Source organism: Anopheles marshallii, chromosome X (genome assembly GCF_943734725.1).
Source record: "Anopheles marshallii chromosome X, idAnoMarsDA_429_01, whole genome shotgun sequence".
Lineage (NCBI taxonomy): Eukaryota > Metazoa > Arthropoda > Insecta > Diptera > Culicidae > Anopheles > Anopheles marshallii.
Genome location: NC_071325.1, coordinates 7,161,518 through 7,175,189, shown reverse-complemented (window position 1 = coordinate 7,175,189; position 13,672 = coordinate 7,161,518). Strand labels below are relative to the sequence as shown.

General features: G+C 47.3%; 1 protein-coding gene across 1 annotated transcript; it reads left to right on the top strand.

Annotated features, from left to right (window-relative positions):
- Positions 1–442: 442 nt before the first annotated feature.
- LOC128714177 (uncharacterized) lies at positions 443–12,801 on the top strand. Its single transcript, XM_053809056.1, has 8 exons — positions 443–904; positions 983–1,097; positions 6,136–7,064; positions 8,128–8,586; positions 10,087–10,158; positions 11,705–11,874; positions 12,248–12,432; positions 12,767–12,801. Exons 1-8 carry the CDS (start codon positions 443–445, stop codon positions 12,799–12,801), a joined length of 2,427 nt encoding a protein of 808 aa, XP_053665031.1.
- Positions 12,802–13,672: the final 871 nt, after the last annotated feature.

The window sequence follows — 13,672 nt, the reverse complement described above, 5'->3', positions numbered from 1 at the left end:
GCGGTACGGCGAAAAGCTGCGGACTGCGCGGAACAATGGTTCTGCTGGTGGCATCTTATCTACCCGGTCCGGTGAGCAATTGTATCCTGCCCCCGTCCTTGCCACACCAAAGCCTGACAGTGGGGCGAAAATGTTATTCATTTGCAAGAATTGCTGTGCATATTTCTGCGGCCGGCAGGTTTTGCTAAGATAAGACGGCGTAATACTCCTGCGGGTAATGCAGCAGACTAAGTGAACCCGCGAGATGCTGCGGGGACAATTAAAGTACGGCTCGGTTCGGTTTGATGGGTCCATTTGAATTCGCCATTCTGCATTTGTCTCTTCGTTCTAGCGCTTTCCATTGTTCGGACCACTGCTCTGGCGAGTAGTTGTGCGGCGGGTCGCATTTACCACACCATCACTGCACCCTGGAGCAGCGGAAGGGTTCGCGGTTCGGGTGAGAATGACCGAAGGCCCTTTCGTGTACGGCATTGAGCTCAGGGATCCGCCAACAGCACCGACCGACATCAGCCAGTACGATCTACTGTTCGGTCCCGGCAGCGTCCTGCACCGGCCGCATCATCCGAACGGGCACAGCATGGCCGACTACGGCGACCAGTACTACGGCACCAACCTGTCGCTAGCGCTCGGTGACATCCTGCGCGAGAACATTACGGCAACCGTCGTCGGGACGCACAACCTTACCGGTGACTTTGGCGGTACGGCTGTCAGTTTGCCGGCCGGGTCCGGGCACCTTCCTACCACCGGTGGACGGGGCGGTGACAGTTCCTTTCAGAACCATCTCATCATCCCGCTGTACGCCATCATCTTTCTGCTGTCAGTCGTCGGTAATCTGTTGGTGATTTTAACGCTCGCCCAAAACAAACGGATGCGCACGGTCACCAACGTGTACCTGCTGAATCTGGTAGGTATCGGCTGGGTGGGAAGCTCGGAACGCCTCTGTCATATTTTGTTCCCTCTCTTCCTCAAACCATTCACACAGGCAATTTCCGATCTGCTGCTGGGAGTGTTCTGCATGCCGATCACCCTCGCCGGCCAGGTACTGCGGCGGTTCGTCTTCGGAAGTGTCATGTGCAAATTAATACCATATTTCCAAGGTAAGGGTGGCCGTGTCGCGCCAGATTCCATTAGAGTGTTTCTTTTATTCATAAGCAGGAAAGTGTATGCATGTTGCGAAGAGGAAGTAGAAGAAGAGGTGCAAAAGGACGGAGGATGGAAGGGGGAATGGAGGATGGAAACATTTCCCGCGGGAGGGGAATCAGGTTATCAAAGCAATTTCCACCACCGATTCCGGGCCGGGTAGTGAGCCTTTGCCTGCTTTTGGTGGAGTTGCTTCCCGATTGCCTACATTTAGGCGTGTGCCGCCCCATTGAACGCGCACGCTTCCGTTACCGTCGCACGGCTGTTGATTAGCCGTCATGGGTGCGGTGCAGCGGCGGTGGAACCGGAAAGGAAGCAAGCCAAAAAACGAGAGCCTCCTTCTCTCCCCCCCGTTTCTACCTCTTCCAACCTTCCATCCCATTTACTCCTGAGGGTAGCCGGGGTTTTGCGGTGATGAAGATAAATGGATGAGGAAGGCACCTTGTTGTGTGGATGTCCCAGTACAAGGGCTCTACACAAATTCAGCTGATTGAGTGGGGTTTGTGTGTGCGTGGGTGCAAGTGGGTATTTGAGTGCTGCCTTCCCATGCTGCGGGACAAGTGAAAGTCACAGCAACAGTAACAGTGTACCACCACTCACTTTAGCTTATCGTGGGAAAACTTACCGACTTACCACAAACCTTCCCGTGCCGTGTGCGTGAGTGGCTCATTAAGAATTTATTATGCATTCGCTGATGAAGGAATAATGCCGCAGATTGAGCGCTTAAAAGATTGACTGTGTTGGGTCTTTTTTTTTTTGTTGTTGTTTGGTTGTACGAGGAAGTGATCGGTCCCCGGGCTGCATTGTGTTTCCAGTTCTCATTAGCATGTGGCGCTGATGTGAGGGATAGGATTTATAAAATTTTGCTTTTCCGCTTTCACCGTGCAGTGTTACCTTCGTTGGGATGATAATACGTTACATGCACAAAGCGTACATATTAGCGCCTGCAGCGTAGGCAATAATGTACACTTCCTGTTTAGTGGCTTATGCGAGGTTCATGTGTGGTTCATGTGCGAAACAGATTTTAATAAATGATTCGAGGTGTGAGGCTTATCATGAAATTACACGGTAGGTACCCACTGGTGAACTTAGGAATAATACGCTTGCCATTTGGTACTCAAACGATACTGTCGGATGCACCAAAAAAATAATCTTTTGTATTGGTATTGCATAAATTCTGGCGCAAAATACCGTGCGGTATCAAATGCTTTACAACAGCAATACTGGGAATGGTGTTGTTATGCAAAATTGCATACCTTAACATACATGTACTAGCGTGTCTTTAAAAATGTCGATAGCTAACAATGTGCATTGTTGGGCTATAATGAGACGGTCTGAATTCATACGCCTCTGTTTTTTGCTCCCCGAACTTCACCGGGTCATCGTTTTGCGGTTTCGTTAATAAAGCACTGCTGTCCGTTATGATTATGGTTCACAGCAGAAGGTATGGTTATTAAATCGTAATGACATATAATTAAAAACAGCAGCCGATATACAGTGGTGAAGTAGTGAAGGAAAGGAATGGGAAAACAAATAAATAGCGCCGTGGCACGGAGACCGGTGGTTACTGTTACACAAATTCTCAACCCATCATTGACCATTTTGACAGTTGCGCTTCGGTTGTTCGGTGGCAACCATACTTGAGCCTGAGGGCGAGCGACTCAAATGTGAACAAACATTGTTACCCATTTTATTTTTTCCTGCTGTACACTTATTTAACGTTATCTTTACTGTAAGTAAATAAGGTTTCATTTTGTAACTATCGGTGTATGCGGTGGGATCAGTGCGCGTACCAGAGCGATAGTCACGTTCCGTATGACAATGCTTTTATGGGTGATCCGAACACGCTGTGCGTGATTGAACCTTTCCCGGAATTCTTCGTACCCATTCGGTACGGGGAGGGGCAAATGTAGCTATATAAGCTGAAAGCCTCTATAAGCTAAATAAAAAAAAATAGGAATGGATGTTCTACGGCTTAGCACAGACATACCTGCCAGTATCCAAGGATACACATCCGTCCCATCGCTATGGCAGTTGCAAAGCGACATTTATTTGTTATAAAAGCTCTTTTTTTCTCTTGGTTCGCATATACGGTCGGTTCGTCTGTGCGGCGTTTACGCTAGCCAAATAGACGCTTCAACGAGATCATCGCTGGTCGGTGGAATTGCATACTACACGGCGCTATCGAACCGTTCGATTCGATCGATTAGGGTCGCACTTGAACTCCAACAAATGACGCCAATTGCAACTTTTTTTTTTGTTTGGATCAACAGTCAAATTTCAACCAGCATGATGGAACCGAATCGAATTTGACATTCTAAGTGACCTTGAGTGTTGGGAGTGAAGGCAAGGAAACCAGCGCTCGACAGAACTTTTAAACAGCACACTAACGCCGTCAGGCATAAGTGGTTTACGTGTCAGATCCACACCAACTAACACGCCTACTTTCACTCATTGCGTTGTGCGATCGATTTCGAGATGTACGCACCGTACGCAAAAACACTTGTGCGCTGACTGTTTGTTCGTTTGTAAACCTTCGCTGTTTGCTGTTTGGTTCTGCAAAAGGTGCGTTCGGTGCCCCACACAGACTTCCACCTTGGACTAACTTTATTTCCACAACAATAAACTTTAAACATGTTACTGTCGGTACACGTTCCGCACGAACCGGGCGCCGTTCGCAAACGATGGTCTAAATGTACCCATGAAGTTCATGAAGCGGAAGAGACTACTTTACCCCACGGTGCGCTTACTCAGCCCCCAAACCTCAAGGGAATGGAGATGAATGCACAAAAATCTCGGTCCCGTGTGACGTTTTCCTCCCACACCCGCCGTGAGAAGATTTCTAAAGACTCAGTGCCTTCGTCACAAACCATCAAGAACAAAGCGAAGAAATACGATTTGCGTTAAGGCACGTCACTTCCCCCGGCATTCCCTGCGCAAATCTCACGGTGGAGCGTTGGTTCAATTTTCCTGCCCAGCTCCCCACAGACACCAAGATCTTGCCCCGCTTCAACGGAAAAAAAGTCAACTGACGAAAGAGAGGAAGATGACAAAAAAAAAACAACGGAAAGAAATCATTTGTATCCGGCGTCTCGGGGAAAATTGGTCCAGCCTCTTTCTGTCGTCGTTTCATTGGACCTGTAAAAAAAATAAATAAATATATACGAGACCCACTCCACACCGATATCGGGAGGCATCTTTGGTTGTGATTCAACATTTTACGTTTCACAATGTTTAATCGTGTGGCTGAGAAGGAGGGAGCCAACACGGGATGGAGCTATCCACCTTCAAAGTGTTAGTGTTATGCCGCAAAGTGAAGAACGACGTCTAGATGGCAGATGGTAGCCTATAGGAGGTGGGAAACAGCAACAACATCAGTAAAGCCAAAAAGAAAAAAAGAAAGATCTAACATTTGTCAGGCCGTCAGTAAGGTGTCGGATTTTGGCTGATGCCATTTTTCGACAGTTATTACAGCTGCAGCGCGTGCTCGCAATGTGCTTCCGGTGTTTCCCGATTCACCAACACTTCCCCCCTCCCCCGCTCTCCCCCCTCTCGCCACTCTTCCTAACGCCACTGTGCCCCTTTGCGTTGCGTGATGGGGAAGGGTCTTCACCTCGCTAAAGCCTACTCGCGGTCGGCTGGAAACGTGCGTGGATCAATCTGTCGGTATTTTTGGCCTCGGCGCACCGGTTTGACTTCCGCTGCACACACGCTTGTGCGGATATTTTCGACTACCGGAGTGATTTACAGCGGCACGAAAGATAGCCGTAATCAATCGTTAAATGCCACCGGTTTCGGCAACGAGGGTAGAACAGATGTTAGGCATTGGTGTTGCTTCCGCCCATACACGGGGCGGCCATGCGGTGCGCGGTGAGATATCCTTCCGAGCCGTAAGCGGATGCACGGTTGAGATTAACCAAACTGAGACGTGACATTGCTGGAAGCTGTTTTGCACTTCCGACATGGGGTCTATCCCTTGCAAATCAAGGAATTAGACAGGGTGCTGTAACCTTTTTGTGGGAATACGTACCGCGTGACAACTTTACACCCACGTCTAAACCTTTACACTCGGGCCGGAAATTGCTCTCGAAGAACAAATTCCACAAACAGCCTCCATGAACAAACATGAGGGGAAAAATGGCAATCTGCACGATTAATTTATCGGATTTTCTCTATTGGGTCTGCAAACGTAAGAAGCTAAAACTATCGTACCTGGCTCTGATGATTCTCTTCAACGCCTGAAGATATGCAACCTATCAGCAGATAGCACCCCTTTATTGGAAATTAGACTCAAATCGTATCAAGCACTTCCCCATTTCAATGGATAAGCTTAATGGACGCCCAAAAGTTTGCAATCCGCCTAATTAACTTGGTAGTAAGCAATTCCTGCACCTGGTTGCATACATGTAGGCGTTTAAATTGTGCTTGCGGTTGCGGAACTAAATGAACCGAAAGATTGGGGTTAAAGATGGATTAAGCAACAAAGCATCAGCTGCAAGACAGCGTCCTTCAAACAATCGACCAAATATCGAGTGGTATATTGAAAGCAGATTGAACAATGCTAAAGGATTTGTGTGAAACAGCTCCACATTTTGTCTCTACAGTAGTGTAATCTCTGTTGGATTGAAATTGGAATATAAATTTAGTCTGTTTAAGACTAATGTCCTGCTCCTACTTGCATACCATTGTGCACTAATAGGGTATTTCTTGTTATGTGCATTGCATACTGCTAGGCGTTTGATTCACTGTAATGTTGCCTTTGTTACATACCTGCTTAATGTCTTTACTCCGATTAAAAACATCAGATTGCTTCCCATTCCGGCACTGGTAATTCAAAAAACTAATCAAGAAAAGTGCATCGAGGTCATCAATATGTGCTAGCCACTAAGTCAACAGCTTGTTTGATCTACATTTTCCTTCCTGGCCCACATAGGGCACTGTACAAAATCAACTGTGATACACACACGACTCTTCCTCGCGTTCGCTCTTTTACAGCTGTATCGGTTTCGGTGGCCGTGTGGACACTGGTAGCTATCTCGCTCGAGCGCTACTTCGCCATCTGCCGGCCGCTGTCGTCGCGCCGCTGGCAGACCCAGTTCCACGCGTACAAGATGATCGGGCTCGTCTGGACGGTGAGCTTTCTGGCGAACTCGCCGCTGTGCTACGTGCAGCGTCTGCAGCCGGTCGGACGGACCACCGGCCAGATGAAGTGTCGCGAGGTGTGGCCGGACCGGGTGTGGGAGAAAGCGTACGTGCTGTTTCACGATGTGGGCCTGCTGTTTCTGCCCCTGCTGACGATGGGGTTCGCGTACTCGATGATCGTGTCGAAGCTGTGGCGGGGCCTGCGGCACGAAATTAAGCACTCCTCGCTGTACCAGCAAACGAGCAAGCACGGTGCGGGCGGTCAGGGCACGTCCGGGGGTTGCGTGGGTGCGTGTGGACCAGCGGTCAGTCCCGGTGGCACCGGCAACGTAGGGATGGTTGGTGGTGAACAACATTCGCATCCCGCCACCGGAACCGGTACGGGTGCGGCGACAGTCCTTGACACTGGCAAACCGTTGAAGACCGGCACTGGGAAACGCCTCGAGACAGGCTTCGTACTAACGTCGAGTCTCAAAAAGGGACCGTTTAAATCGTCAACAGCCGTCGTAAACTTCGCCAGCAACAACAACACGATCGGGAAAGGCAGCTTTGCCGGCAGCGGTGGAAACGGTGCCACAAACTGTGGTGGTACCACCACCACCACCAACGGTGCCAGCACCAGCGGCAACCCGTGCAGCAGTGGTGTGGGTAATGGTAGTAACGGCGGCAGCAATGGTGCGAGCGGTTCCACCACGGACCGGACGGGCGGGCTGTACTGTGGCGGTGTTGCGTGCGATTGCCGAACCGGTCGTCTTCGCGGTTTTCGCCATTTCTTCGCCAAGGTAAGGCACGTGCAGCTTCCCAAGCAGGAACTTGGTGTTGAGTTTCGCGGGATGCATGCGCTTAACGAGATTGTTAGTTAAATAATAGTTCTAAAATGCTATCAGGATGTGAACATACGCCACTGCGGCAAGAGATACAGAAGACGATAAGTTTGCCAATCGGTAAACTTATTCTCGTCATTTCCTGCTACAGGGGTAGATCATACTTTCAACTTATTTTTCTATATCTATATATGTTTTGACGTTTGAAGGCTTAACCGCTGTCAGTTTCCCATATAAAACCCAAATTAGCCTAGGAAAAGAGTGTTAAATTCGTTTCCTAATGAATGCTTCGATCAGCTGTTCGATAAATGTTAAACCTAAACAAAATTGCTACCGGTCAAGTTTTCCTATTAAAAATACTAAAATCACATAAGTTTATCATGTTTGCAATATGTTAAGTAAGGTGTATAGTATCTAATTTGTTAAAACAATTGTTTGTTATGCATTTTAAATCGCGCTTTAAGCAGGATTTTTTTTTACATCTAATGTGGCATGTTTTCAATATCGGGTTGGATTCTTGGTTTGACGTAAGCCAATTAATTTTTAAGCCGGATAGATGTAATCCTCTATGAGTTATTGTTGTGTATTATTTAATTTTAAGGTAATGTTTCTAATTTTTAATTAGTTTTTCTCAAATTGTGCTAATTCTTTACGTCAACATGCTATAAATTTTATGAATCGGTTCAAATGGATACAACCTGGTGCATTATTTGACAGATGTCGTCCTAGAGCTAAAGCTTCCTATCTTAAAGTATGATCTGTCCCACTGTTAGTACTTTGACATGCGGGCACTTAAGCATAACTTTGTTTCAATCATGACACGAACGGTTGTACCATGGAAAAGCTATCCGTTTTGCTATGTAATACAACTTTGTCTGGGAAGATCTTCAGCTGGCAGTGTTGCGAGCAGTTGGAAGTATCAGCTGACGTAATTATACATGTTGTGCATGAGTTTGGTTGTGCGGCACATACAGTCGACCTGTGAGGGTAACGCACGGCATATCATTTGTTTCGTTCTCAGCAGCACCAGCATGGTGGTCTGTGCCGGAACCATCGGTACCATCTCAGCAGCACCTCACCGGAAGGTCTGCCAGAGTTGGCGGAAACGAAGTTTGACGAAACGCCCACACACCAACAGCATCCCTACCACCATCACTGCCACCATGCGCACGGTTATCACCATCATCACCATCACCGGATGCCGACCACCATCGTGAAGAGTACGCAGCAGGACGCGAAGCACGAGATCGTACTGAGCACCGGCGATCCGGGATTGCTAGAACCGGGCGTGGATGGTGGGTTGGTACCGGGCACTGGCAGCACCACCGCGCACGGTGGCAGTCCCAACATACCGACGGTCAATGCAGCCGCCACGGCAACCGGAGACGACGCCACCCTCAAGCCCGACCCGAGCTATCAATTTTCGCGACACGCCATTCGCTCCACCTACATGGACAAGAGCATCGAGGCGAAGAAGAAGGTAAGGAAGGAAGGGCGAAACAATCATCAATATCGTAGTTTGTTCGTTGTCGTTGGTATTATTTTGTCTCCTTCCTTCGCCAGTTCGATTTTTAACGATCCACTTTAGGAAACGTACCGAAACTAGCTGGCACAATCAGAGGAAATCATGCAATATGCAGTAACTCTGGAAGTCTTCCTCATTCCTTCACGGTTGCACCATCACGGCTACCGTTCTGTATCGGTTTTGTAGCATTCTTTTTGGATTTGCTTGGGCGACCTTTTGCACGACCAACGCAGTGTGCGTGTGCGTCAGAAAGTCGTTAAATGACTTTTACTGAGTTTACCGAACCGGGGACATCCGGAGGGTTCATTTGTCAACATGTACCCGGAACGGAGGACCAAAGTAAAACAAGAATACATACCCATGGGAGGAAAGGAGGAATCTGACACGCACACAGAAGACTCCCACGCAGCTAGTTTCGAACATTCAGCACCAGAGGATTATGCTCGAGAGGCCTAGGCCACAGCATGGAGGTCCGAAACAAAAACAAAAAAAAAACGAGCAAATATACAAACTTAGCTCATGTGTTTGGAAAACGAGGCAGAGATGTTTTATGTACTTTCAAAGCTAATGAGAGAATTGTTGGTAAAACATTTTCAAACGCAGAGTTTTTGTTTTCGGTTGCATACATTTAGGCGCACAAATTGCGCTAGGGTTGAATTAGCTGTTTTTGCCGCCATTACATGTTATGTTGAATCATGTTAATTAATATTAAATTAATCAATAGCAAATAATTCTCACTCACATTATTATATTTATATAATATTAATTAATTAAAACTTAAGTATTTTTTGGGGTAAAAAAATTGGAACCTTTATTTTAGTTTTAAAATTTTAGATTGAAAAAAAAACATTTGTATGACCCTAATCGCAATAAGATTTTTATGTTGATATTTTTATAAATCAATTTTGGTTATAAATTTATAATTTAATTAAGATAAATATTTTTTTTACTTCAAATATTTTTTTTTATAAAAAAAATGTTTTCTACAAAAATCTGAATAAAACCCATGCTTTAATAATTTTTCAAAAGTCTAAATTAAAGAAAACTTTAAATTAATCACATCTGTAATGGTCAGGTTAGGTTACGGCTCAATCAGCTATTTGGCCCCAGCACAACTTATTCGCCTAAATCTATGCAATAGCTTTCTGTACCACGTTGTGAGCGCTATAACACTAATTACGTTAATGAATTTGAACTTTGAACTATAATCAACACAATTCCATAGCGTTATAATTTCCCAAACAGCTTGCGTTATTAATATTTTATTCTCCAGAATAAATTAAAACTCAGTGGTTTTAGATCACTGCCCGCACCCCACAATTCATTATCCTACAAATACGTTTAACGACATGATTAAAAAAGGCTTACGTTTGTGTCTTCCCAAACTTCCTCCGCACCGTTCCACGTCTCATCGGATCATAATCAATCAATCGATGCCACACGCACCGCCGGCAGGTTATTCGGATGCTGTTCGTGATAATCGTCGAGTTCTTTGTTTGCTGGGCGCCGCTACACATTCTCAACACGGTAGGTGAATTAATTTCCGCTGTCACAGTCACATTCCTGCACCACCTTTTGTCGTGATTCGTCCGGAGCATCGTACCGTTGCGGGTAGAATGGCAGAATATTGAGAGCCCTTGTTTAGTACCTCTACCGCAACTCGCTAATGAGCATTATCGGGTTGTTAAAGGTGCGCCGGCGGTGGTTGCCCCGGGATACTACCCGGTGCTGCAGGAAAGCAAATTGAATTACCACCACGTTCACCGTCGTTAACAGTATTAAGTACACCGTTTCTTGAACGTGTGTGTGTGTGTGTGTGCTTTGCCGGCAACAGTCGGCATCGTTGAGGTTCAGTCAACTGGGAAGAGCCCCTACTACCAAGCTGTTGTATAACGGCTGGTGAAATGGTCCGTTTTCTGGTAAATAAATTTGATCAATGTTTTATGCATCATTCGCTTCATTTCGCCCATCTTGTAACATGTGTGTGTGTGTGTTATTTAAAGGGTGCGGTATAAAGAAATCGAAGGGTTTTAAGAATTGTGCCATCCACGTCCCTTTGTTTTTTGGTAAGAATACAGGCTATTAAAATAAAAAACAACCACCAAAAAACGGAACCCGACTGAGGCTTTTATCGTCCCACGTACACGGGGTTTATCGTCTGGTGGCGAGGGTTCAGCTTTATGAGGTTTGCCGAAAAAAAAAACTCTCATTCCAGTGTTGCGGGATGCCCGGAAATGAATCTTTATGACCGCACGTCAAATTCTTCCTCCAAAAAGGGAGGAATACCCCTCCCGGAGGGTGTGATGCGGAGAACCGAAACCCCGTAAAATGCACGGATCGGACGCCAATGTTCCCGGACCGTCGGCGGGCGAAAGATTGATCGAATACTTGTTGAGTGCAATATTTCATAAATACTTCATTACAGTGATTTCAGCCACCCGGGTGGGGGAATTCTAGGTGACATCCGGTGTTCCAGGGTCGGAAATGGTCGGACCGGTCTGCAGATTATATTTTTCGCTCACCTCCCGACACCCGGCAGCAATCCGTAAGGGGGGAAATGAAAAACAAAAAAAGGTTCGCGAAGAATAATGGGTGAGAGCTGTGAAAATACGGATTGCTGTTATTTATTGTTACTTTTATTGTTTCCTGCTGCTGGCATGCCATGCATCCCCTGCCGAAAGTGGGAATGATTGACGCATGAAACGTTACCGCACGACGAACCCGATGGGGAAGAACCTTTGGCAGAAAGCATTTTCCGCGCAGGGTTCCTTGTTTCACTGCACGCTTAGGGCTGCTGTGGGTTCGGCCGGGTTGTTGGTGAACTATAAATCCCTACCGCTGCCATGTTTCTTCCGGGCCCGGGAACTTTGTGCGCTGCTCGTCCAATGCCAACGAAATGTAGGTTACCGCGAGGATGGTGAAGATGAAAAATAATACCCCTGGTAATGCTGCAATCATAGTTAAGTAAGGCGGCCCGTGCGAGACGTGTGTACGCCCGTCTTACCAATAAGACCTTACCATCCCTGCTCGCCTTCGGTGCACCGTTACTCAAACACTACTCTACAAACCGCAGGTCTATCTGTATTCGCCGTCCTTCGTCTACCAGCACGTGAACAGCAGCGGTATCGCCCTGGTGCAGCTGATGGCGTACATCAGCTCCTGCTGCAATCCCATCACGTACTGCTTCATGAACCGACGCTTCCGGCAGGCATTCCTCGGCATCTTCAGCTGCTACCGTAATCGGTAAGTAAGCAGGTGTTGACGATGTCGGTGACAGTGCCGCTCGCTCGTCATCTGCCACGGAAACGGATTCGCACACCTTCGGTGGGCCGCACATACACAACTCACGCGCATGAACCCACACTACACACACTCTTTAACTTTCTCTCTCCCTCGGCATACACTTCTCTTCCCCACTTCCACTCCGCCCATCCATGGGCCTCTAGAAGCATCTTAACTATTTGCATTTCGCCTTCTTTCACTTTCTCTATCTCTCCCTATCTTTCTCGCCCTCTCTTTTTCTCTTATTTGTCCCAACTACTGCTACTGTTCCCTTCATTCTCGACTGTCGGTGTTTTGACATGTACCTGTGTACTGTGTGTTTGCCAATGCCCAGCATGCCAATCTGCTGCTGTTTCTGCTGCGCGTCGAAGAATGGCCCAATGGACGGGGTGGAGTCGAAGGCTGCCGCCTATCTACGTCAGAACACCATCAACCAGTCCGGTGCGGAGCGCAACAATTCGGACGTGTCCGGTAACGATTCCCTGGTCTACGTCGGGCGCGGGCTCGTGCAGCGATCCGGTAAGTGTCCACTCCCCCCCCCCCCTCCCCCTCCCCCTCCCACCGTCCGTTACCGTCCAATGCAGCACCGCCCATCCCATCGGACACCGTCCCACTGACACCAGTGGCATCTGCGAGGACGTGCGTGGGTTTAAGGAAGAGTGTGAGAAAGGGGAAAGGGAACAGGGTGGAAAAGGGGGTGGGAATGAAAAGTGTGCCGGGAGGCAAGGCAAGGGCAATGGAGCGGGCGGCCAGGCACATCACGGCATACGATTACTTGGTACCGATTTCATCAGGCACCTTTTTCTTTCCCGTTCGTTTTTCCTGCTTTGTTTTTTTTCCATCGCTCCTGCAGAGATATTGATTCTGGAATCCGAGGATCGGGTTTAGCACCGGTTCCGATCACGTGAACAGCTCCGTATCGATCGTAAACTCGATCAGCAGTGCGAGAATCGCGCAGGTGAGTCATACTCCTTCAGTCACGGTGCCTGGATGTAGGCAATCCGTTCCATGTATTATTTTTTCTGTTCGCCTACATTTATGCAAACTCTCAATTTTCCGCTACAGCATAATTTATGTGTGGATTTTAGTGCCGCGTTCGATACCAAAAATCCAGTATCTGCTCAATCTCTCGGTAAATTAAACCATAAAATATCAATCCTATCAGTGCTAAATAAATTTGCATAACTGCAGGCGCGTAATGCACTTGAAATCATTCAGGCGCCCGGAAACTGATCAATAAGTAATTAAAAGCAAAACTTTGTCATGCGGGTTGCATACTGCACAGGGCGCTTTACAGCAATCAGTTAATTGGTTGTGTATGCTGATTCCCAACCGCCCGACACAAATGCAAACCGCATGACACAGTTATGCAGATTGCATACATGCTCGGGCCAATTCGGTTTTTTTACTCGCACAACGCCCTAAACCACGCAATTCGCAAGACAAATCGGCACTGAATAAAGCGTGTTGCTAACAGTTTGCAGTACATCCTTCGCCTTGTACGACACAACGCTTTTAGAAAACAACAAAAAGAAAATCTGTTTGCTCCCTTCTTCGTTCGCAGATTATCGAGACGGACCCGGATGACGATTCGTTTCGGTTGCGTATCACGTGGTCAAAGCCCACCTCGGCTAACTACTCAAAGACTGCAGGCGGTTGTGATAGCGAGCGATACTCGTAGAACTACAGCAGCTATTAAAAGGGCGAATCGTAACGAACAAAACAAGCAGAAATAAATAAAGACGGAGCAAAAAGGGGT